Source organism: Nycticebus coucang, chromosome 6 (assembly GCF_027406575.1).
Source record: "Nycticebus coucang isolate mNycCou1 chromosome 6, mNycCou1.pri, whole genome shotgun sequence".
NCBI lineage: Eukaryota > Metazoa > Chordata > Mammalia > Primates > Lorisidae > Nycticebus > Nycticebus coucang.
The window spans coordinates 43,745,673-43,768,012 of NC_069785.1; the positions used below are offsets into that span (position 1 = coordinate 43,745,673).

Here is a 22,340-nt window from a genome sequence, read left to right on the forward strand (position 1 = left end):
AATAATGAAGCCTACTGTCTTTATTACCATTATAATAAATACTGGTTTTCCTCTGTATTGCATTGTAATGAAGGATTATAGGCCATGTCTCAATTTTTAGTTTCTTGCATGCTATATTTGGTTTTAGATATGACGCTTAGTAGTTACTGGGGTTTTGACTCTGATCAGTTTTCAGGGGGTTGTCTAGCATATTTACATTTTATACTAGGTAATTTATCTGATAACAAAACATTTCAAACTGTCAAACTGTTGATTTATAAAAGTCATTCAATTTCTGAATCAAACGGTAATACTTAAAGAACTTTTGATTTTAATGGGAGTCAGCTTGTGTGACCATGTGATCTTAAAGTGTGCAAATCCCAGTCTTTTTTTTTTTTTTTTTTCTTTTGAGACAGAGTCTCACTGTGTCACCCTCGGTAGGGTGCCATGGCGTCACAGTTCACAGCAACCTCAAACTCTTGGCCTTAAGCGATGAATGCTCTTGCCTCAGCCTCCCAAGTAGCTGGGACTACAGGCGCTTGCCATAATGCCTGGATATTTTTCTGGTTGTAGTTGTCATTGTTGTTTGGCAGGCCTGGGCTGGATTCAAACCCACCAGCTCCGGTGTATGTGGCTGGTGCCTTAGCCTCTGAGCTACAAATCCCAGTCTTAAACCAAATGATAGTGAGTGGGTGTTGTAGATCATAATGGACAGTGATAGTCATCTCATAGTTCTGTTGATAACATGTTGGCTATTACTTTCAGCCTTAAACTTGCTACATTAACTAAATAGTGTTCTTAATGATTTTTCCTTATCAATAGACTTAACCTAGTTACCTTTACCCAACTTTCACTTTTTTGTTTTTGCTTCATTATATACTTTGAAAATGTAGAAATAGGGCAGGCATGGTGGCTCATCCTGTAATCCTAGCACTCTGGGAGGCTGAGGTGGGTGGATTGCCTGAGCTTGCAGGTTTGAGACCAGCCTGAGCTAGAGTGAGACCTCATCTCTAAAAAAAAAAATACCCAGGTGTTGTGGCAGTTGCCTGTAGTTCCAGCTACTCAGGAGGCTGAGGCAAGAGGATCACTTTAAGCCCGAGAGTTTGAGGTTGCTATGAGTTATGATGTCATGGCACTCTACCAAGGGTGACAAAGTGAGACTCTGTCCACCCCCCAAAAAAAGAAAAGAATAAAAAGAAGAAAGGAAATGTAGAAATAATTGAAAATTTTAAATTTAATCCGCATGTTTATTTCAGTCTTAATTCTAGAGTTAAGTATATTCAGTGCTCGCAGCCAGGTTTATTCGCTCTCATTTATTTGCCTATTATTTCCTAGGTGACTAAGGTTTGACTTTTCTTTCTTGCTTTATAGACATTTTACTCAAATAATCTTTTCCTTTATGGAATGAGGGGTTCAAAGTCAAATGCTTATAGAAACAAAGTAGGTAACATGAAATAAGGTGAAATTAGCCTGACTTTGAGGGGTAGAGTTGGACTCTGCTGGGCTGTAGCACAGGTACCTCTTCTGAAGGGCACCTTTTCACCTGCTTTTATATATTGTTCATTTGATACAAGTTTGTATTTAATCTTAGGGTTGTAAATATTTATTCAGCCACATTCTTACATAGTTTATTTGTTTAAAATGTTAAATTTCTAATCAATGTGGTGCTTGCTTTTCAAGGTGTGTGGCAGGGTTCCTTTTTGGACATTTTTTATCCATTTTATTTTGGCAGATTTATCTCTCAGTTTTGCTTCCTTTAAATAACTAGACTTAAACAATTTCAAAAGAATAAGTTAGTTTGAAGGCCGGGCATAGTGGCGTGCGCCTGTAATCCTAGCACTCTGGGAGGCAGATGCAGGTGGATCACTTAAGTTCATGAGTTCAAGACCAGCCTGAGCCAGAGCGAGACCCCGTCTCTAAAAACTAGCCGGGTATTGTGGCGGGTGCCTGTAGGCTCAGCTACTTTGTAGGCTGAGGCAAGAGAATCTCTTGAGCCCAAGAGTTTGAGGTTGTTGTGAGCTATGATGCCACAACACTCTGCTGAGGGTGATAAAATGAGACTCTGTCTCAAAGAAAACAACAAAAAATGAGTAAGTTAGTTTGAGCCAGGCGCAGTGGCTCCTGCCTATAATCTTAGCACTCTGGAAGGCCAAGGTGGGTGGTTTGCTTGAGCTCAGGACTTCAAGACCAGCCTGCACAAGAGTGAGACCCCATCTGTACTAAAAACAGAAAAATTAGCCTGGTGTTGGGGAATGAATCTGTAGTCTCACCTACCTGGGGGGGCGGGGGCAAGGCAAAGGGATCGCTTAAACCCTGGAGTTTGAGGTTGCAGTGAGATATGATGGCACTACTGCACTCTTATCTAGGACTACAGGCAGGTGTTGACTACCACACCTGGGTAATTTTTAAAACAGTTTGTAGGTTGAGCACCTGTAACTCTGTGATTAGGGTGCCAGCCACATGCTCTGGGGCCGGTGGGTTCGAACCCAGACCGGGCCTGCTAAAGAGAAAAAAATAGCTGGGCGTTATGGCGGACACCTGTAGTCCCAGCTACATGGGTGGCTAAGGCAAGAGAATCGCTTGAGCCCAAGAATTTGAGGTTGCTGTGAGCTATGATACCACAGCACTGTACCAAGGTAACAAAGTGAGACTCTACTTCAATTAAAACAAAACACACACACACATACAGTAGATATGAGGTCTTGTTAAACTTTCGGTATCAAGCAGTTTTCCCACCTTGCCCTGCCAAGGTGTGAGCCAGTGTTGCTCTCCACCAGTTCAATTCTGTGTCAATTTTTCTTTTTCTTTTTTTTTTTGTAGAGACAGAGTCGCACTGTACTGCCCTCAGGTAGAGTGCCGTGGTGTCACACGGCTCACAGCAACCTCTAACTCTTGGGCTTACGCGATTCTCTTGCCTCAGCCTCCCGAGCAGCTGGGACTACAGGCGCCCGCCACAACGCCCAGCTATTTTTTTGTTGCAGTTTGGCCGGGGCTGGGTTTGAACCCGCCACCCTCGGCATATGGGGCCGGCGCCCTACTCACTGAGGCACAGGCGCTGCCCTTCTGTGTCAATTTTTCAAACATACTTTATGCAAAAAAAAAAAAAAAAAATACTTTATGCTTTAGAATAGTTTTAATTACAGGTAATTAGAAACATAGTACAGAGAGTTCCTATGTGCTTCAAACCTAGTTTATCTTTTTTTTTTTTGTAGAGACAGAGTCTTACTGTACTGCCCTCGGTAGAGTGCCGTGGCGTCACACGGATCACAGCAACCTCCAGCTCTTGGGCTTACACGATTCTCCTGCCTCAGCCTCCCGAGCAGCTGGGACTACGGGCACCCGCCACAACGCCCGGCTATTTTTTTGTTGCAGTTTGGCCGGGGCTGAGCTTGAACCTGCCACCCTCGGCACATGGGGCCGGCGCCCCACTCACTGAGCCACAGGCGCTGCCCCCTAGTTTATCTTTTTAACATCTAACTTTTAGTATAGTCCATTTGTTACAACCAATGAACTAATATTTGTGCATTATTATTAAAGTCCATTGTTTATTGAGGTTACCTTTTTTTTTTTTTGAGACAGAGTGTTATTATGTTGTCCTTGGTAGAGTGCTGTGGCATCACAGCTCACAGCAACCTCCAACTCTTGAGCATAGGTGATTCTTTTGCCTCAGCCTCCCAAGTAGCTGGGACTACAGGCGCCTGCCACAATGCCCGACTATTTTTTGGTTGTAGTTGTCATTGTTATTTGGCAGGCCTGGGCTGGGTTTGAACCTGTCAGCTCCAGTGTATGTGGCTGGCACCCTAGCTGCTGAGCTGCAGGTTCCGAGCTGGGTTACCTTAGTTTTTACCTAATGTTCTTTTATTGTTCTAGGATACCATTCAGCATACCATAACATATTTAGTAGTCATGTCTCCTTAGGATCCTCCTGGTTGTAACAGTTTCTCAGACCTTGTTTGTTTATTTATTTATTTATTTTTTGAGATAAAGTCTTACTCTGTTGCTTTGGGTAGAGTCTTGTGGCATCATAGCTCACAGTAACCTCAAACTTTTGGGCTTGAGCAATCTTCTTGCCTCAGGCTCCCTAGTAGCTCCAGGGGCCCGACACATCTTCTGGCCAGTTTTACTATTTTTAGTATAGATGGGGTCTCCCTCTTGGTCAGGCTGGTCTGGAATTCCTGAGCTTGAGCAATCCTCCTGCCTTGCTTGGTCTCCCAGAGTGCTAGGATTACAGGTGTGAGCCACCATCCCGGCCTTGGACTTTATTTATTTACTTTTTTGAGACAGAGTCTCAAGCTGTCGTCCTGGATAGAGTGCTCTGGCGTCATAGCTTGCAGAAACCTCCAACTCAGGCTCAAGGAATCCTCTTGCCTCAGCATAAGTGGAATTTCACTTTTCCTCAGGCTGGTCTTGAACCAGTGAACTCAAGCAATCCACCTGCCTCATCCTCTCAGAGTGCTAAGATTACAGGCGTGCGCCACCATACCAGGCCTTGGACTTTATTTTTAATGACAATTTTGGAGAGTATTAGTCAAGTATTTTTTTTTTTTTTTTATTGTTGGGGATTCATTAAGGGTACAATAAGCCAGGTTACACTGATTGCAATTGTTAGGTAAAGTCCCTCTTGCAATCATGTCTTGCCCCTATAAAGTGTGACACACACCAAGGCCCCACCCCCCTCCCTCCGTCCCTCTTTCTGCTTTTCCTCCCCCCCCATAACCTTAATTGTCATTCAAATTGTCTCATATCAAAATTGAGTACATAGGATTCATGCTTCTCCATTCTTGTGATGCTTTACTAAGAATAATGTCTTCCACTTCCATCCAGGTTAATACGAAGGATGTAAAGTCTCCATTTTTTTAAATAGCTGAATAATATTCCATGGTATACATATACCACAGCTTGTTAATCCATTCCTGGGTTGGTGGGCATTTAGGCTGTTTCCACATTTTGACGATTGTAAATTGAGCTGCAAGAAACAGTCTAGTACAAGTGTCCTTATGATAAAAGGATTTTTTTCCTTCTGGGTAGATGCCCAGTAATGGGATTGCAGGATCAAACGGGAGGTCTAGCTTGAGTGCTTTGAGGTTTCTGCATACTTCCTTCCAGAAAGGTTGTACTACTTTGCAGTCCCACCAGCAGTGTAAAAGTGTTCCCTTCTCTCCACATCCATGCCAGCATCTGCAGTTTTGAGATTTTGTGATGTGGGCCAGTCTCACTGGGGTTAGATGATATCTCAGGGTTGTTTTGATTTGCATTTCTCTAATATATAGAGATGATGAACATTTTTTCATGTGTTCTGTCATCTTTAGAGAAGGTTCTATTCATGTCCCTTGCCCATTGATATATGGGATTGTTGGCTTTTTTCATGTGGATTAATTTGAGTTCTCTATAGATGCTAGTTATCAAGCTTTTTGTCTGATTGAAAATATGCAAATATCCTTTCCCATTGTGTAGGTTGTCTCTTTGCTTTGGTTATTGTGTCCTTAGCTGTACAGAAGCTTTTCAGTTTAATGAAGTCCCATTTGTTTATTTTTGTTGTTGTTGCAATTGCCATGGCAGTCTTCTTCATGAAGTCTTTCCCCAGGCCAATATCTTCCAGTGTTTTTCCTGTGCTTTCTTTGAGGATTTTTATTGTTTCATGCCTTAAATTTAAGTCCTTTATCCACCTTGAATCAATTTTTGTGAGTGGGGAAAGGTGTGGGTCCAGTTTGTCTTTTACATGTAGACACCCAGTTCTCCCAACACCATTTATTGAAGGGAGTCTTTCCCCGAAGGTATGTTCTTGTTTGGTTTATCGAAGATTAGGTGGTTGTAAGATGTTAGTTTCATTTCTTGGTTTTCAATTCGATTCCAAGTGTCTATGTCTCTGTTTTTGTGCCAGTACCATGCTTTCTTGAGCACTATGGCTTTGTAGTACAGACTAAAATCCATGGGCGGTGCCTGTGGCTCAAGGAGTAGGGCACCGGTCCCATATGCCGGAGGCGGTGGGTTCAAACCCAGCCCTGGCCAAAAACCACAAAAAAAAAAAAAAGGAAAGTACAGACTAAAATCTGGTATGCTGATGCCCCCAGCTTTATTTTTGTTACTAAGAACTGCCTTAGCTATACGGGTTTTTTTCTGGTTCCATACCAAATGCAGAATCATTTTTTCCAAATCTTGAAAGTATGATGTTGGTATTTTGATAAGAATGGCATTGAATAGGTAGATTGCTTTGGGAAGTATAGACATTTTAACAATGTTGATTCTTCCCATCCATGAGCATGGTATGTTCTTCCATTTGTTAATATCCTCTGCTATTTCCTTTCTGAGGATTTCATAGTTTTCTTTATAGAGGTCCTTCACCTCCTTCATTAGGTATATTCCTAGGTATTTCATTTTCTTTGAGACTATGGTGAAGGGAGTTGCGTCCTTAATTAGCTTCTCATCTTGACTGTTATTGGCCACAAAGGCTACTGACTTGTGGACATTGATTTTATATCCTGAAACATTACTGTATTTTTTGATGACTTTTAGGAGCCTTGTGGTTGAGTCTTTGGGGTTCTCTAAGTATAAGATCATGTCGTCAGCAAAGAGGGAGAGTTTGACCTCCTCTGCTCCCATTTGGATTCCCTTTATTTCCTTGTCTTGCCTAATTGTATTGGCTAGAACTTCCAGCACTATGTTGAATAGTAAAGGTGACAGAGGACAACCTTGTCTGGTTCCAGTTCTAAGAGGAAAAGCTTTCAGTTTTACTCCATTCAGTAAAATATTGGCTGTGGGTTTGTCATAGATAGCTTCAATCAGTTTTAGAAATGTGCCACCTATGCCTATACTCTTCAGTGTTCTAATTAGAAAAGGATGCTGGATTTTATCAAATGCTTTTTTGCATCTATTGAGAGGATCATGTGATCTTTATTTTTGCCTCTGTTAATATGGTGGATAACGTTTATGGACTTGCGTGTGTTAAACCAGCCTTGCATCCCTGGGATGAAGCCTACTTGATCATGATGAGTGACTTTTTTGATGATAAGCTGTAATCTATTGGCTAGGATTTTGTTGAGGATTTTTGCATCTATATTCATGAGTGAGATTGGTCTGAAATTCTCCTTTTTGTTTGGGTCTTTTCCTGGTTTTGGTATCAGGGTGAAGTTTGCTTCATAGAATGTGTTGGGGAAGATTCCTTCTTCCTCAATTTTTTGGAATAATTTCTGCAGTACAGGAATAAGCTCTTCCTTGAAGGTTTGATAGAATTCTGGTGTGAAGCCATCTGGACCAGGGCATTTTTTGTTTGGAAGATTTTTTATGGTTTCTTTGATCTCGGTGCTTGAAATTGGTCTGTTCAGGAGCTCTATTTCTTCCTGGCTAAGTCTAGGGGGAGGGTGTGATTCCAAATATTGATCCATTTCCTTCACATTGTCAAATTTCTGGGCATAGAGTTTCTGGTAGTATTCAGAGATGATCTCTTGTATCTCTGTGGGATCAGTTGTTATTTCCCCTTTATCATTTCTGATTGAGGTTACTAGAGATTTTACTTTTCTATTCCTCGTTAGTCTGGCCAATGGTTTATCTATTTTATTTATTTTTTCAAAAAACCAACTCCTTGTTTCATTAATTTTCTGAATGATTCTTTTGTTTTCAATTTCATTGATCTCTGATTTGATTTTGGATATTTCTTTTCTTCTACTGAGTTTAGGCTTAGATTGTTCTTCTTCCAATTCCATAAAATCTCTTGTGAGATTGTCGATGTGCTCTCTTTCTGTTTTTCGAATGTAGGCATCTAAAGTGATGAAGTTTCCTCTCAAAACTGCTTTTGCAGTATCCCACAGGTTTTGGTAGCTTGTGTCTTCATTGTTGTTATGCTCAAGGAAGTTAATGATTTCTTGTTTTATTTCTTCCTGCACCCATCTGTTAGTCAAGAGAAGATTGTTTGATTTCCATGTCTTTGGGTGGGGTCGAGCATTTTTGTTAGAGTTGAGTTCTACCTTTAGTGCCTTATGGTCTGAGAAGATACAAGGTAAAATTTCAATTCTTTTGATTCTGTTGATATTTGTTTTGTGTCCCAGGATATGATCAGTTTTGGAGAATGTTCCATGGGGTGATGAGAAGAATGTATATTCTTTATCTGTGGGGTGGAGTGTTCTATATGCGTCTATCAAGCACAGTTGTTCTAGGGTCTCATTTAAATCTCTTATATCTTTGTTTAATTTCTGTTTAGAGGATCTGTCCAGCTCTGTAAGAGGAGTGTTAAAGTCCCCTGTTATGATGGTATTATCAGATATCATATTGCTCAGACTGAGTAAGGTCTGTTTCAAGAATCTGGGAGCATTCAAATTGGGTGCATAGATATTTAGAATTGAAATGTCTTCTTGTTGTAGTTTTCCCTTGACCAATATAAAGTGACCATCTTTGTCTTTTTTGACGTTAGTTGCTTTAAATCCACATGTATCTGAAAATAAGATTGCAACTCCTCTTTTCTTCTGAATTCCATTTGCCTGAAAAATTGTCTTCCAACCCTTGACTCGGAGCTTTAATTTGTCTTTTGAAGCCAGGTGTATTTCTTGCAGACAGCAAATAGATGGCTTGTGTTTTTTAATCCAGTCAGCCAATCTGTGTCTCTTCAGTGGGGAATTCAAGCCATTAACATTTATTGAGATAATTGATAGGTGTGGTAGTATTCTATTCGTCTTATTTGTTGAGATTCCATTGCTTAGTTTTATCTTTTGCATCAGTGTGGAGGTTAGGTTCTGTCCTTTAATTTCTGAGTTCTTACTTTGATGCTGATCCATTGTCGTGGTCAGTGTGCAGAACAGGTTGAAGTATTTCCTGTAGAGTTGGTCTTGTTGTGGCAAATTTCCTCAATGTTTGTATATCCGTAAATGATTTGATTTCTCCGTCAATTTTGAAGCTTAGCTTAGCAGGGTACAGAATTCTGGTCTGGAAATTGTTCTGTTTAAGTAGATTAAAGGTAGATGACCATTGTCTTCTTGCTTGGAAAGTTTCATTAGAGAAGTCTGCAGTCACTCTGATGGATTTGCCCCTGTAGGTCAACTGGCGCTTACTCCTGGCAGCTTGCAGAATCTTTTCTTTTGTCTTGACTTTGGACAGGTTCATCACAATGTGTCTTGGAGTTGCTCGGTTAGAGTTGAGGCGACCTGGGGTCCGATAGCCCTCTGAAAGCAGAGTGTCAGAATCTTTGGTGATATTTGGGAAATTTTCTTTTATAATATTCTCTAGTATGGCTTCCATTCCTCTGGGGCATTCTTCTTCCCCTTCTGGAATTCCTATAACTCGTATGTTGGAACGCTTCATAAAGTCCCATAATTCTTTTTTTTTTTTTTTTTATGGTGAAAAGTTATATATTTAGAATTGGCCAGCTGGACTTGGTTTAGATGATCCCAATTTTGTTGGCAACATCCAAAGCATCATAATCAGGAGCCAGTCGAACATATGCCTTCTTCTCACCATCAGGCCTGATCAGGGTGTTGACCTTGGTCACATCAATGTCATAAAGCTTCTTCACAGCCTGTTTGATCTGGTGCTTGTTAGCTTTGACATCCACAATGAACACAAGTGTGTTGTTGTCTTCTATCTTCTTCATGGCAGACTCCGTGGTCAGGGGGAACTTGATGATGGCATAGTGGTCAAGCTTGTTTCTCCTGGGGGCGCTCTTCCGAGGATATTTGGGCTGCCTCCGGAGTCTCAGAGTCTTTGGCCGCCGGAAGGTGGGTGATGTACGGATCTTCTTTTTTTTGTGGCTGTGGATGCCTTTTAGCACTGCCTTCTTGGCCTTCAATGCCTTTGCTTTGGCTTCCGCTTTGGGAGGGGCAGGAGCTTCCTTCTTCGCTTCGGCGCCATCTTGTCAAAGTCCCATAATTCTGACAGTGAACGTTCTGCTTTCTCTCTCTTCTTTTCTGCCTCTTTTACTATCTGAGTTATCTCAAGAACTTTGTCTTCTACCTCTGAAATTCTTTCTTCTGCATCGTCTAACCTGTTGCTGATACTTTCCATTGCATCTTTAAGTTCCCTAATTGACCGTTTCAGTTCCTTCAGCTCTGCTATATCCTTTTTATATTCTTCATATCGTTCATCTCTTATTTGATTCTGTTTTTGGATTTCCTTTTGGTTATTTTCCACTTTATTAGCAGTTTCCTTCATTGTTCCATCATTTCTTTCATTGTTTTCAACATGTGTATTCTAAATTCCCTTTCTGTCATTCCTAACATTTCTTCATAGGTGGAATCATCTGCAGTAGCTACCTCATGGTCCCTTGGCGGGGTTGTTCTGGACTGGTTCTTCATGTTGCCTGGCGTTTTCTGCTGATTCTTCCTCTTGAAGAAGAATCAAGAAGAATCTTATCTGTTTCCTTGCCCTAATTTTCCTTTCACTTCCACTTACTCTTTAAGTTCTCGTGCCTGTGGGCGGTTTTCCACTGTTCTAGTCCTCCTCTTGGGGTCCAGAAGTCTCTCGCTGACTCCCTGTATCTGCGCAGGGGTGATAATAGGCAGATCCCACCAGCCAGAGATGCCTGGAGTTCTAGCTCCCCAGATTCACGGTGCCCAGCTGCAAGAAAGCTGTTACTCGGCTGCCATCTTGCTTCGCCTCTCTCTCTTTTCTTTTTTTAAAACAGACTCTCACCTGTCACCCTGAGTAGAGTGCTGTGGCATCACAGCTCACAGCAACCTCAAACTCTCAGGCTTAAGCAATTCTCTTGCCTCAGCCTCAAGTAGCTGGGACTACAGGTGCCCACCACAATTCCGGCTAATTTTAGAGATGGAGTCTGGCTCTGGCTCAGGCTGGTCTGGAACTCCTGATCTCAGGCCAGCCATGGGAAATTATAATTAACTAGGAAAATGGAGAAAGAAAAAAGATCTGTAAGGAAAAGGTTGAAATTAAAAAACAGAACAACATCAGTAACATCAAAATAAACAAAAAACAACCTAACAAAAAAAAAAAAACACACAACCCGAAACAAAGCAGTACGTTTATGTTGTTGAATATTGTCTGGCCAGCAGGTGGTCTTCTGGGGTATGAGATGTTAATCACAGTTCTGATACGACTGGAGGCTGCTGATTTCTCAAACCCCAGCAGGTAGACACCCTAAATCTCTCTTCAGCCCACTTAAAAGGCACTTTGAACTTGTAAGTTGCCGAGCAGAAGCTTTCCCAGGAAAGTGCTTGTCGCTGGAATCACTGCTGAAGTGGCTATCCACTTACCCAGTGTGCCAAAACCGGTCTCACTCTGCCTCTGAGGGTTAGGGCTGCAAGGTGGCTCAGCCCCCACCTTTAGGCTACTCAGTCGCTAGGTTACCAGCTCCCACCCGGTTCACCACCCTGCCACCCTGAGGGCGGAGCTTGCCGGGGCAGATCACTCACAATGGCTCCTGGTGGCCCACAGCCAAACACTATTAGCTCTAGATTGGCTCAGTGGCTCAGACTGGGGCCCTAGACAACGGCCAAAGTTCTCCACACTCCTACTTAGGCTCTCCCCAAGGCAGTTCAACTGAGTGCCAAGTCCAAAGACACCAAAACAGTTCACAGTTAAGGCCTTTCTGGTTTGCAGTCTTGCTGCTACCAAACTTACAGTTGCGGGCAGGTTTAGACCAATTGAACACACGCGACCACTTGCCGGTTTTCCACTGTTTTAGTCCTCCTTTTGGGGTCAAGAAGTCTCTCGCTGACTCCTTGTATCCTCACAGGGGTGATGATAGGCAGATCCCACCAGCCATAGATGCCTGGAGTCCTATCTCCCCAGACTCACAGTGCCCAGATGCAAGGAAGCTGTTACTCGGCCACTGTCTTGCTCTGTACCCCTGGTCAAGTGTTTTTTGTAAATGTCCCTCAGATGGGATTTGTCTGGTGGTTAAACTGAGTGTATTAGGTTCTTAAATATGAAATGTCCTGTTTCCTTACCTACTAAGTTTGATAGTTGATACCGCGGACATTGCACTTCGACACTCCTCTCAGAGTGTTGCGAGGAGCCTTTTCTAGCAGGTTTTTTTTTTTTTTTTGCAGTTTCTCACTGGGGCTGGGTTTGAACTCGCCACCTCCGGTATATGGGGCTGGCACCCTACCCCTTTGAGCCACAGGCGCCACCCTGTTTCTAGCAGTTTTTGTCAGTAATAAATAATATTTTTCTTTTGAGCACTATAGTTTGTCATTTTTGTTTAGGATTCATTTCTCATTTGAATTTCTGCTGTAGCTTTTTTGTTTCCAACCTGTGGTCTCTTCCCCCATTGTCCCCCTTAATTCCTATTTAGTCTAACTTGCAATTATACTTTCAATAGTTTTACCCGGTTGCCTTGGGCTTTTTAGGTCTGTTTCTTTTTGTTTTGTTTACCTCTTTGTTTTTTTTTTTTTGCGACAGCGCCTCAAGCTGTTGCCCCAGGTAGAGTGCTATAGCATCAGAGCTCACAGCAACCTTCAACTCCTGGGCTTAAGCGATTCTCCTGTCTCAACCTCCCAAATAGCTGGGACTACAGGCGCCTGCCACAACGCCCGGTGATTTTTTTGGTTGCAGCCGTCATTGTTTGGGGCACCTGCCACAATGCCCGGTGATTTTTTTTGGTTGCAGCCGTCATTGTTGTTTGGCGGGCCCAGGTTGGATTCGAACCCACCAGGTCAGGTGTATGTGGCTGGTGCCTTAGCTGCTTGAGCCAGAGGCGCTGAGCCTGTTTTGTTTACCTCTTGTAGGACTTACATACCTGATAGTAATTTCTAAAAGAAATTATTCTCAAAGAATACAACCCAGTGTGATGGATTCATGTTCATTTTATTGTTGAGGAAACTAAAAGTCAGAAATTTGGCTTGGCGCCTGTCGCTCGGCAGCTAGGTTGCCAGCAGCTCAGCAGCTAGGGCGCCAGCCACATACACTGGAGCTGGCAGGTTTGAATCCAGCCCGGGCCTGCCAAAAATAGCCGGGCATTGTGGCAGGTGCCCGTAGGCCCAGCTACTTGGGAGGCTAAGGCAAGAGAATCATTTAAGCCTAAGAGTTAGAGATTGCTGTGAGCTGTGACGGCATGGCACTCTACCCAGGGCGACAGCTTGAGTGTCTGTCTTAGGAAAAAAAAATAAAAGTCAGAAATTTAACTCAAGTCATACAGTTAAGAAATAGTAAAGATGAGATAAGATACCAGTTATGATAATCTTACGTTTTCCCTATAGGCAGTCCTTGGGTTACGAATGATTTAGCTTCTGTAGGTTTGTTCTTAAGTTGAATTTTTGTGTAAGTTGGAAAAGTACATCTACCTATTACATGTAGTAGCTTCCATTTTTAACTGTAAGCCATGCGTGTGTCAGGCACTTAGTATGATAGCCTTTTTTTTTTTTAATTTGGCCGGGGCTGGGTTCGAACCCGCCACCTCCAGCATATGGGACCGGCGCCCTACCCGCTGAGCCACAGGCGCCGCCCTGTATGATAGCTTTTTAATAAGCACAAGTTTTATGTATGTCAGATGTTTGTAACTGAGAGACTGCTTATAGTTGATTGGGAACATGAGGAAAGAATTTTTTTTTTGAAACAGGGTCTCATTATGTTGCCCTTGGTAGAGTGCTGTTGCATCACAGCTCACAGCAACCTCTGACTCTTGGGCTTAAGCTATGCTCTTGCTTCCACCATCCAAGTAGGTGGGATTACAGACACGCGCCTCAACGCCTGCCTATTCTTTCCTTTTTTTTTTTTTTTTGTAAAACAGAGTCTCACTTTATCGCCCTCAGTATAATGCCGTAGCATCACATAGCTCACAGTAACCTCCAACTACTGGGCTTAGGCAATTCTCTTGCCTCAGCCTCCCGAGTAGCTAGGACTACAGGCACCTGCCACAATGCCTGGCTCAGCTTTCTTTTTTTTTTTTTTTTTTATAGTTGTTGTTGTTGTTTAGCTGGCCCAGGCTGAGTTCAAATCCGCCAGCCTTGGTGCATGTGGCCACTGCCATAATCACTATGCTGAGCCAGAAAGAATGTTTTGATTGAGGTTTAAATCAGACTTATGTATTTACATAAAGTAAATGTAATAAAAGTATTTTAAAGTACAAGAATTGCAAACTGAAGTAGAATACTCATGTTTGTTTTTTTTCCTTGAGACAGGGCCTCACTTTGTTGACCATTGCTGTGATAGTGTTATCAAAGCACTACGACTCCCACACTCCTCGACTCAAACAATCCTCCTGCCTTAGCCTCCCAAGTAGCTGGGATTCCTGGCTAGTGCCAGCACAGCTGGATCATTTTTTTATTTTTTTGTAGAGATGGAATGTCACTGTGTTGCTTGTGCTGGTCTCACACTCCTGGCCTCAAGTGATTCTCCTTCCTTGGGTTTCCAAAGTGCTAGGATTATAGATATGAGTCACTGTGTCCACTCATCTTTATTGTTGTTGGAGTCTTGATCTTTTGCCCAGACAGGCTTTGAACTCATGGGATCAAGTGATTCTTTTGTCTTTGTCCCCTAAATAGCTAGGACTACAGTTGTGTGCCCAGGTTGCCATCTTTTGTTCAGATAGAATCTTTGTAGAGGACACACACATTAGCCCTAAGAATTTGTGGCTCATGGGGCTGCACCTGTAGCTCAGTGGGTAGCGCACTAGTCACATACACCGAGGCTGACAGGTTCAAGGACTGGCCGACCCGAGCCAGCTAAAGTACAATGACAACAATAACAAAAAAACAGACTTGGTGCCTGTAGCTCAGTGAGTAGGGTGCCAGCCATATACACTGAGGCTGGAGGGTTCGAGCCCGGCCCGGGCCTGCTAAACAACAATAACAACCTCAACAATAACAACAACAACAAAACAGAAAAGAAATAGCCAGGTGTTGTGGCAGAGGCCTGTAGTTCCAGCTACTCGGGAGGTTGAGGCAAGAGAATCACTTAAGCTCAAGAGTTTGAGGTTGCTGTGAGCTGTGATGCCATGGCTTGTGGGGCCGACGTCCTATTCTTTTGAGCCATAGGTGCTGCCCAGCACTCTGGAACCTATACCTGGGACTCTTAATGTTTTTACTATAATACTTAATACTTTGAACTCTTTGGCTTCGATTTTGTTAAGATTGAAGTTAAATACTTTGCCAAAAATTTCCCCTTAAATAAGGAGTCACAATATTGATAGGCTCAGGGTGTGATGGCTCATGACTCTAATCCTAGCACTGCGGGTGGCCGAGGTGGGAGGATTGCTTAACTTCAGAAGTTCAGTAACAACCCTAACCTTAACCCTAACCTTGTCTCTACCAAAAAGAAAAAATAAGCCTGGTATGGTGATGTACTCCTGTAGTCCCAGTAACTGAGGGAGATGAGACCCTGTCTCTTAAAAAAGAAAAGGATAATCAATTAACAATAAAATAAATATCATTAATTGGGCAGCGCCTGTGGCTCAAAGGAGTAGGGCGCTGGCCCCATATGCCAACGGTGGGGGGTTCAAATCCAGCCTCGGCCAAAATTGCAAAAAAATAAATAAATAAATAAATAAATAACTAAACCTTTGACAAACCTTCCAAAATCAAAACTCCAAATTTTAAAACAATAAAAAAAAGAAAGTACCATTAATAATAATTAAAGAATCAGCAGGTATAATCAAGTCAGGTGTTTAGTCTGAGGTAACTTTGTATTAAAAGACCCTAGAAAATCTGTGAACCACCATGTGTTAAATCACAGAAGATGCAAATTATGCTGTTTATGTATTAGCTATGGATTGTTAGTAAAGTTGCTATATACTTTGGAACTTATTTAGCAGTCTAAACATGGTCTGGGGATTCCTCTCCTTAGGATCTCACAAGGCTGCAATCCAGATCTTGACCAGGCCTAGTTTCTCATTGGAAACTTCACTGGAGAAGTATCCTCTTCCAGTTTTCTTCGGCTTGTTTTTTTTTTTTTTTTTTAGAGACAGAATCTCATTCTTTTGCCCTTGGTAGAGTGCTGCGGCATCACAGCTCACAGCAACCTCCAACCCTTGGGCTTAGGCGATTCTCTTGCCTGAGTCTCCTGAGTAACTGGGACTACAGGTGCCCACTAGAATGCCCGGCCATTCTTTTGTTGCAGTTTGGCCGGGGCCAGGTTCAAACCCACTACGCTTGGTATGTGGGGCTGGTGCCCTGCTCACTGAGCCACAGACACTGCCCTTTTCCTCAGCTTGTTAGCAAAATTTATTTTCTTGCAATTCTTGTAAGGTGAATGCTGTACTCTTATATTATCACATATATATAATCATGTGCGTCCCAATTCCGTTTGACCCATTGCATTGGTTAGCAACTAATCACATACACTGCTCCCAGTCAAGGAGAGGGTGACACAAATTTAGTAACAGAAGGTGTGGATTATGGGCCACCTTATGATGTGACTCTGCTACCATTTATTTTTAATTTCATCATTTTTGCTACCCATTATCTTCTTTATTGACTTGCCTGAACTCAAATGTTTGAATAATAAAGGAGAGAATATGATTTATGGTCCTTTTTTTCTTCTAGTTGGCTTAAAATTGAATTCAGTGGATCCAACAATGAGCATTGATCTTAAATACTTGGGAGTACAGCTACCTTTGGCTCCAGCTACTAGCCTTCCTTTTTGGAACCTTACAGGAACCAACCCTGCCTCTCCTGGTGAGTGTGTAGCATTTGTAAAGTTAAACACTGTTTTTCTTTAGGTTATTTTTGGCATGCAAAAAAAGCTACTTATATTATAGAGATAAAGGATATACTAAGGTAGCTGTTTCATCTGTTGGAATAATACTACCCCGTTTCCCCGAAAATAAGACCTACTTACAGGAAAGATAAGATGTCCCCTGAAAATAAGACCTAGTGCATCTTTGGGAGCACACCTTAAAATAAGTCTTATTTTCGAGGAAACAGGGTAATATTTTTAGATAAGGTCTTACTGATTAAATAGGTCCATAATATTGACTTGCTGAAATTTTGCTCTTTTTTTCTTTTATAGATGCTGGATTTCCCTTTGTTTCTAGAACAGGGAAAACCAATGACTTCACCAAGATAAAGGGATGGAGAGGAAAGTTTCACAGTGCTTCTGCATCTAGGAATGAAGGTAATTTGTTGTTTGTTTTTTGCTTTTTTAAAAAAATTCTGAACATCATCTGAAACATACAGCCAATATGCTTTATTAAAAGTAAATCTTGGTGGTTTTTCTTCATTCCTTCTCTCTATACTTTAAAATGTATGGAAACCAGTTGTCTTGCTGATTTTTATCTGCTACTGATTTTCCTGTAGCCAGAACTGTGGGGTTTAATCCTTAATCATACCAGGTTTAAATAATCCCTTCAACTCTTTTCACCTTATTTCTCTTATTCTGATAGTTAAAAAAAGCATCGTTCTCAAACATTATTTTTGAACTGTACACTTCAAAGTAAACTTTTTAATCCAGGCATTTGTGTGTCTATTGGTCTCCGTTCTTAGTGTCCTTCTTTTCTTAGATAAATTTACCACTTGTCCAGATTGTTTTTCTCACCTTTGAATCTCTGTTCAGTATTACAACAATGTAATGCATGTCTTTCTGCTAAAGTTAATTTTTTTTTCATAAAAACTAAATCGTACATTGGCTCTCCTTCTTCCCTGGTGTTTCGTTTTTTTTTTGCCAGGGCTGGGTTTGAACCCGCCACCTCCGGCATATGGGACCGGCGCCCTACTCCTTGAGCCACAGGCGCCGCCCCGTAGTGTTTTTTTTCAAACTACAGGTAGTCCAATCACTTAAATATTGCTTTGGCATTCTGTTGAGTTCTGTTGGGATTTAATTCTATTTTTTGCTGTTATATTTTTACTTATCTCTGCTCTCAATAGTTAAAAGTTTTCAAAGGTTGAAGACTCTTAAGTTAATTACTGTTATCACTTTATAAAAATTAGTGCTTAATGGGCGGTGCCTGTGGCTCAAGGAGTAGGGCGCTGGTCCCATATGCCGGAGGTAGCGGGTTCAAACCTAGCCCCGGCCAAAAAAAAAAAAAAAACAACCACACACATACAAAAAATTAGTGCTCAATAAGAATTGCAATTTGATAATTTTAGGGTAAATCATACTCTCTGAGAATGGATTTTAATATAGTTGGTGCCTGAGATAGAGAACAGATTTCAATGTAATTAGTCTGTGAGACTCAAAATTTTCACTTGGTTTTCTATTTTTTCTTCTTTCTCAGGAGGGTTAATTTAGAAAATTTAGCAACTTATAGCTCAGTGTTTTGGCCTTTTTAGTGTATTTTTCTGGAGATCTGAAGATCTGCCCTAGATTTCTATAAGTATCTTGTGTCTTATTTCTAGGTGGAAATTCAGAAAGTTCACTGAAAAACCGTTCTGCTTTCTGTAGTGATAAGCTAGACGAATACTTGGAAAACGAAGGCAAGCTGATGGAAACAAGCATGGGTTTCTCTTCCAGTGCTCCCACATCTCCTGTGGTATACCAGCTTCCCACCAAGAGTACCAGCTATGTACGAACACTAGATAGTGTACTAAAGAAGCAATCTACTATTTCCCCTTCTACCTCCTACTCTTTGAAGCCTCATTCTGTAGCCCCTGCCTCTCGAAAGGCAAGGTCTCAAAACAAACAGGCAACTTTAAGCAGCAGAGCTAAATCATCCTATAAATCTATTTTACCATACCCTGTTTCACCAAAGCAGAAAAACTCTCATATGATTCTAGGAGATAAGGTCCCCAAGAACTTTTCAAGCACCATTTCAGAAAATCAGGTGAATAACTTTGTTGTGCCAACTTTAGATGAAAATGTATTTCCAAAGCAGATTAGTTTGCGTCAGGCACAACAGCAGCAACAGCACCAGCACCAAGGAACCCGCCCTCCAGGCTTGTCTAAATCTCAGGTGAAACTAATGGACCTGGAAGACTGTGCACTTTGGGAAGGAAAACCAAGGACCTATATCACAGAAGAACGAGCAGATGTATCCCTAACAACTCTACTTACAGCCCAAGTAAGTATCTGCTATTTTCCAGAAGCATATTTGTGCTTAGCCTGAAAGAGTGAGGTTAGTGAGGAGAAATAGTATTGGGGCTTTTTGGTAGGATCATCAGCTAGTTTTCAGCAGTTAATTACCTTGGTGAAAGCAGTTGTCTTTCCCCATTTGCTCTTTAACAACTAGATTAAGTATAGATCTCTCTTGCCAGCAGAGGGAGACATTACAGTTAGACTTGAATAATGGCCTTCTCTTGTATAAAGGCAGCTGGCTAATCTGAAAATTGCTAATTTTGTTTTGCAGCATGTTGGTAGTACATTTGCTGATCTTGTTAAAACAAATTTGAAAGTTCTGTTTAAAAGGTACCAAATCCTCAAAAATCCAAAAAATTAACTTATGGAGAAAAAACTTATCTTTTATAAAATTTTCATTTGTCATTGATATACTATCTTGGGTCCTCCAGTGCATGTGATTGATACAAAAACATGCTGATAATTTTTTCATGAATATCTGTACTTTACCTTCCATTTTTAAGTTCTGTGACTCAGTTCTGGAGCCGAAAATCATCAGACGTTGGAACTAAATGCAGCTTGTTTTCTTTATTATTAAGCATTAATAAGAAATTTTATTCACGTATTACCCTGTTTCCTTTTCATTAATTACCCTGGAGCAGGAGCTAGAAAAGTTCTTCTGTAAAGGGCCAGATAATAAATATTTTAGGCTTTGCAGAGTTACTCTTTTGTAGTAACTCAGATCTGCTGTTATAGTGCCACATACAATATGTACATGAAGGTGTCTGGCTGAGTTCCAATTATGAAACTGGCTGAATTTGGCCCAGGGGTCTTACGTCTGTCATTATGTGTAATATCTATTGAGAATCATCATTTTTTTCCCTCACTCTCTCCCATCTTAATAATTTTGCTCCTAATTAATTAGAATATTCTCTTGTCTGTGCATTAGAATAGAATGGGAGATTGTGCAGGGTCCTGGTTATATTCACAGTTTGTCCTTTGACTCTGTGTTAGTTTTATGCTGTTAGTACTCGAGGAGAAGGCATACCAATAAATGACTGTTAAGTAGTTGCTGTTACAGGGTGATGATTTAGTAGAATTACAATGATCTACTCTAATTTTAGGCATCTCTCAAAACTAAACCTATTCACACCATCATAAGGAAACGAGCTCCTCCTTGCAACAATGACTTCTGTCGACTGGGTTGTATATGCTCTAGTCTAGCGTTGGAAAAGCGCCAACCTGCTCACTGCCGCCGACCAGACTGCATGTTTGGTTGTACTTGTTTGAAAAGAAAAGTTGTGCTTGTCAAAGGGGGATCCAAAACTAAGCATTTTCAGAGGAAGGCCGCCCATCAAGATCCAGTATTTCATGATACTCTGGGAGAGGAGGCAAAGGAGGAAGAAGGAACAGTCAGGGAGGAGGAAGAGCAATTGAAAGAGAAAAAGAAAAGAAAGAAGGTGGAATACAGTGAGTATTACTTGAGAGTTAAAATAGTGTGGTATCGAGTTTTTAAAAAAAAAATGGTTGTTTTAAAATACTACTATTTACTTTAATCCTTTCTTAAATTTCTAATTTTTTTCTACTTTAACCCTTGATAAATGATCTAATAATAATTTTGAGAATTCTTACCATTCTGCATGTGTGATATGCATGCATGTGCACATACGTATGCCCACCTTTTAAGCTAAGTTTCATCCATTTTCTTTATTCCCCTCACCCCAGTGTGTGCATGTGCATACATATATACAGATACTCTTTGGGAAGAATCCAAATCATATAGTCCATCATGCTTTCTAAAAGGAAATGTTTGCAGTAAGACCCTTTGGTCATGGTGATAAGATAGGGATATGACAGAACTAAGTCATGTACTTTTTTAAAAAACATTTTTTTCTGGGTGGCGCCTGTGGCTCAGTGTGTAGGTACCAGCTCCATATACCGAGGGTGGCAGGTTTGAACCTGGCCCCGGCCAAACTGCAACAAAATAGCTGGGCATTCTGGTGGGCGCCTATAGTCCCAGCTACTTAGGAGGCTGAGGCAAGAGAATCGCCTAAGCCCAGGAGTTGGAGGTTGCTGTGAGCTGTGATGCCATGGCACTCTACCCAGGGTGACAAAGTAAGACTCTGTCTCAAAAAACAAAAAAACAAATGTATGTTCTCCCAGGATCTTTTGTGACTTTCTTATTTGTGCACACGCGCGCTCATGCATACATACACATTTATGGAACTGTTGTATCTGTGATATTATAGGCTGTAAACATTTAATATCATAAGGTCATAGTCTGCTTTCTATGTCATTAGTTGTAGATGTACATTATAATGTTAGTTTTCTTTTCCTTTTTTTTTCTTTTGAGACACTGTGTCACCCTCAGTAGAGTGCTGTGGCATCACAGCTCACAGCAACCTCAACCTCTTGGGCTTAAGCGATTCTCTTGCCTCTGCCTCCCAAGTTGCTGGGACTACATGTGCCCGCCGCAGGGCCTAGCTATTTTTGTTGTTGTTTTTTCTGGTTTGGCTTTTTTAAAAAAATTAGGAACAATACAGTGATGAACATTCATGGACTACTAAAAATGGAATTAATGTGATAGTGTATGTGAAGCATTTGTGGGTGTTTAGTAGAATACTACCAACTTAGACATGTACAAGTAGTTGGATAGTATCTGAACACTGTACATTTACAATATATAAAAACTGTCAAACTAATAGGCAGAATTGTTTTAAAGTAGCTGGGAATACAAGTGCCCACCACAATGCTGGGCTGGTTTTTCTGTTTTTAGTAGAGAGGGGGGGTCTCGCTTTTCCTTTGAGCTGGTATCAAACTCCTGAGTTCAAATAATCCACCTGTCTTGGCCTCCCAGGGTATAAATTTGTCATTTCTTCAGTGATAGGTTTATTGAGCATTTGTCATAAACTTTTTTCCTGTGAATTGTCTTTTTTGATTCTTTGCTAACTTTTATTGGAGTGGCTGGTTCTCCCCCCCCCCCCTTATATTTTGGAAGAGCTTTATTTTTTTACAGGCTGTAATTTTATAATTTGTATTTTAATTTTGTTCATAGCTCCCTTTCCCCCCCCCAAAGGGAAATAGCAGAGATAGTTAATTATGGCAGTCTTTTTCTTTTATGGTTTTTACCTTTGAAGTCTTGCTTAGAAAGTCTTTCTCTACCCTTAAGATTATAAAAATGTTTAATTAGACTTTCTTCTGGTACTTTTACAAACTTAAATTAAATTGTTAATATATCTGGAATTTATTTGATGTGACATTTGTAGTAGGGAGTCATTTTTTCCTCCAAATGGCCAGTCAGTTGTACCATCACTTACTGAGAAATGTATACTTTTCCTATTGGTTTAAAATGTTACTGTAATGTAGCAAATTAAGGTATACTACTAACATTTGGTTCTTTTTCTGATCTCTCTGGTTTTGTGACCAGTGCTAGGCTATTTTGTTTACTACGTTAGTGTTTAAGTTTATATACCTTAATGATTTTTGTATAAGTA

General features: G+C 41.0%; 2 protein-coding genes across 20 annotated transcripts in view; one reads left to right on the top strand and one right to left on the bottom strand.

The window, feature by feature from the left end:
• The window catches only part of MGA (MAX dimerization protein MGA), a 151,266-nt gene that overhangs the window by 79,885 nt on the left and 49,041 nt on the right, over positions 1–22,340 (top strand). For all 19 annotated transcript variants that reach the window (XM_053593505.1, XM_053593492.1, XM_053593495.1 and 16 more), the window contains 4 exons: positions 16,401–16,532; positions 16,867–16,971; positions 18,192–18,853; positions 19,971–20,316. In XM_053593505.1, coding sequence (XP_053449480.1) covers positions 16,401–16,532; positions 16,867–16,971; positions 18,192–18,853; positions 19,971–20,316 — 1,245 coding nt within the window. The remainder of the gene's footprint in view (positions 1–16,400; positions 16,533–16,866; positions 16,972–18,191; positions 18,854–19,970; positions 20,317–22,340) is intronic.
• On the bottom strand, positions 9,344–12,191 carry LOC128587666 (60S ribosomal protein L23a-like). The gene is made up of 2 exons (XM_053594051.1): positions 12,173–12,191; positions 9,344–9,813 (listed from the first exon to the last, which is right to left on the bottom strand). The coding sequence occupies exons 1-2, from the start codon at positions 12,189–12,191 to the stop codon at positions 9,344–9,346; spliced, it is 489 nt and encodes a 162-aa protein (XP_053450026.1).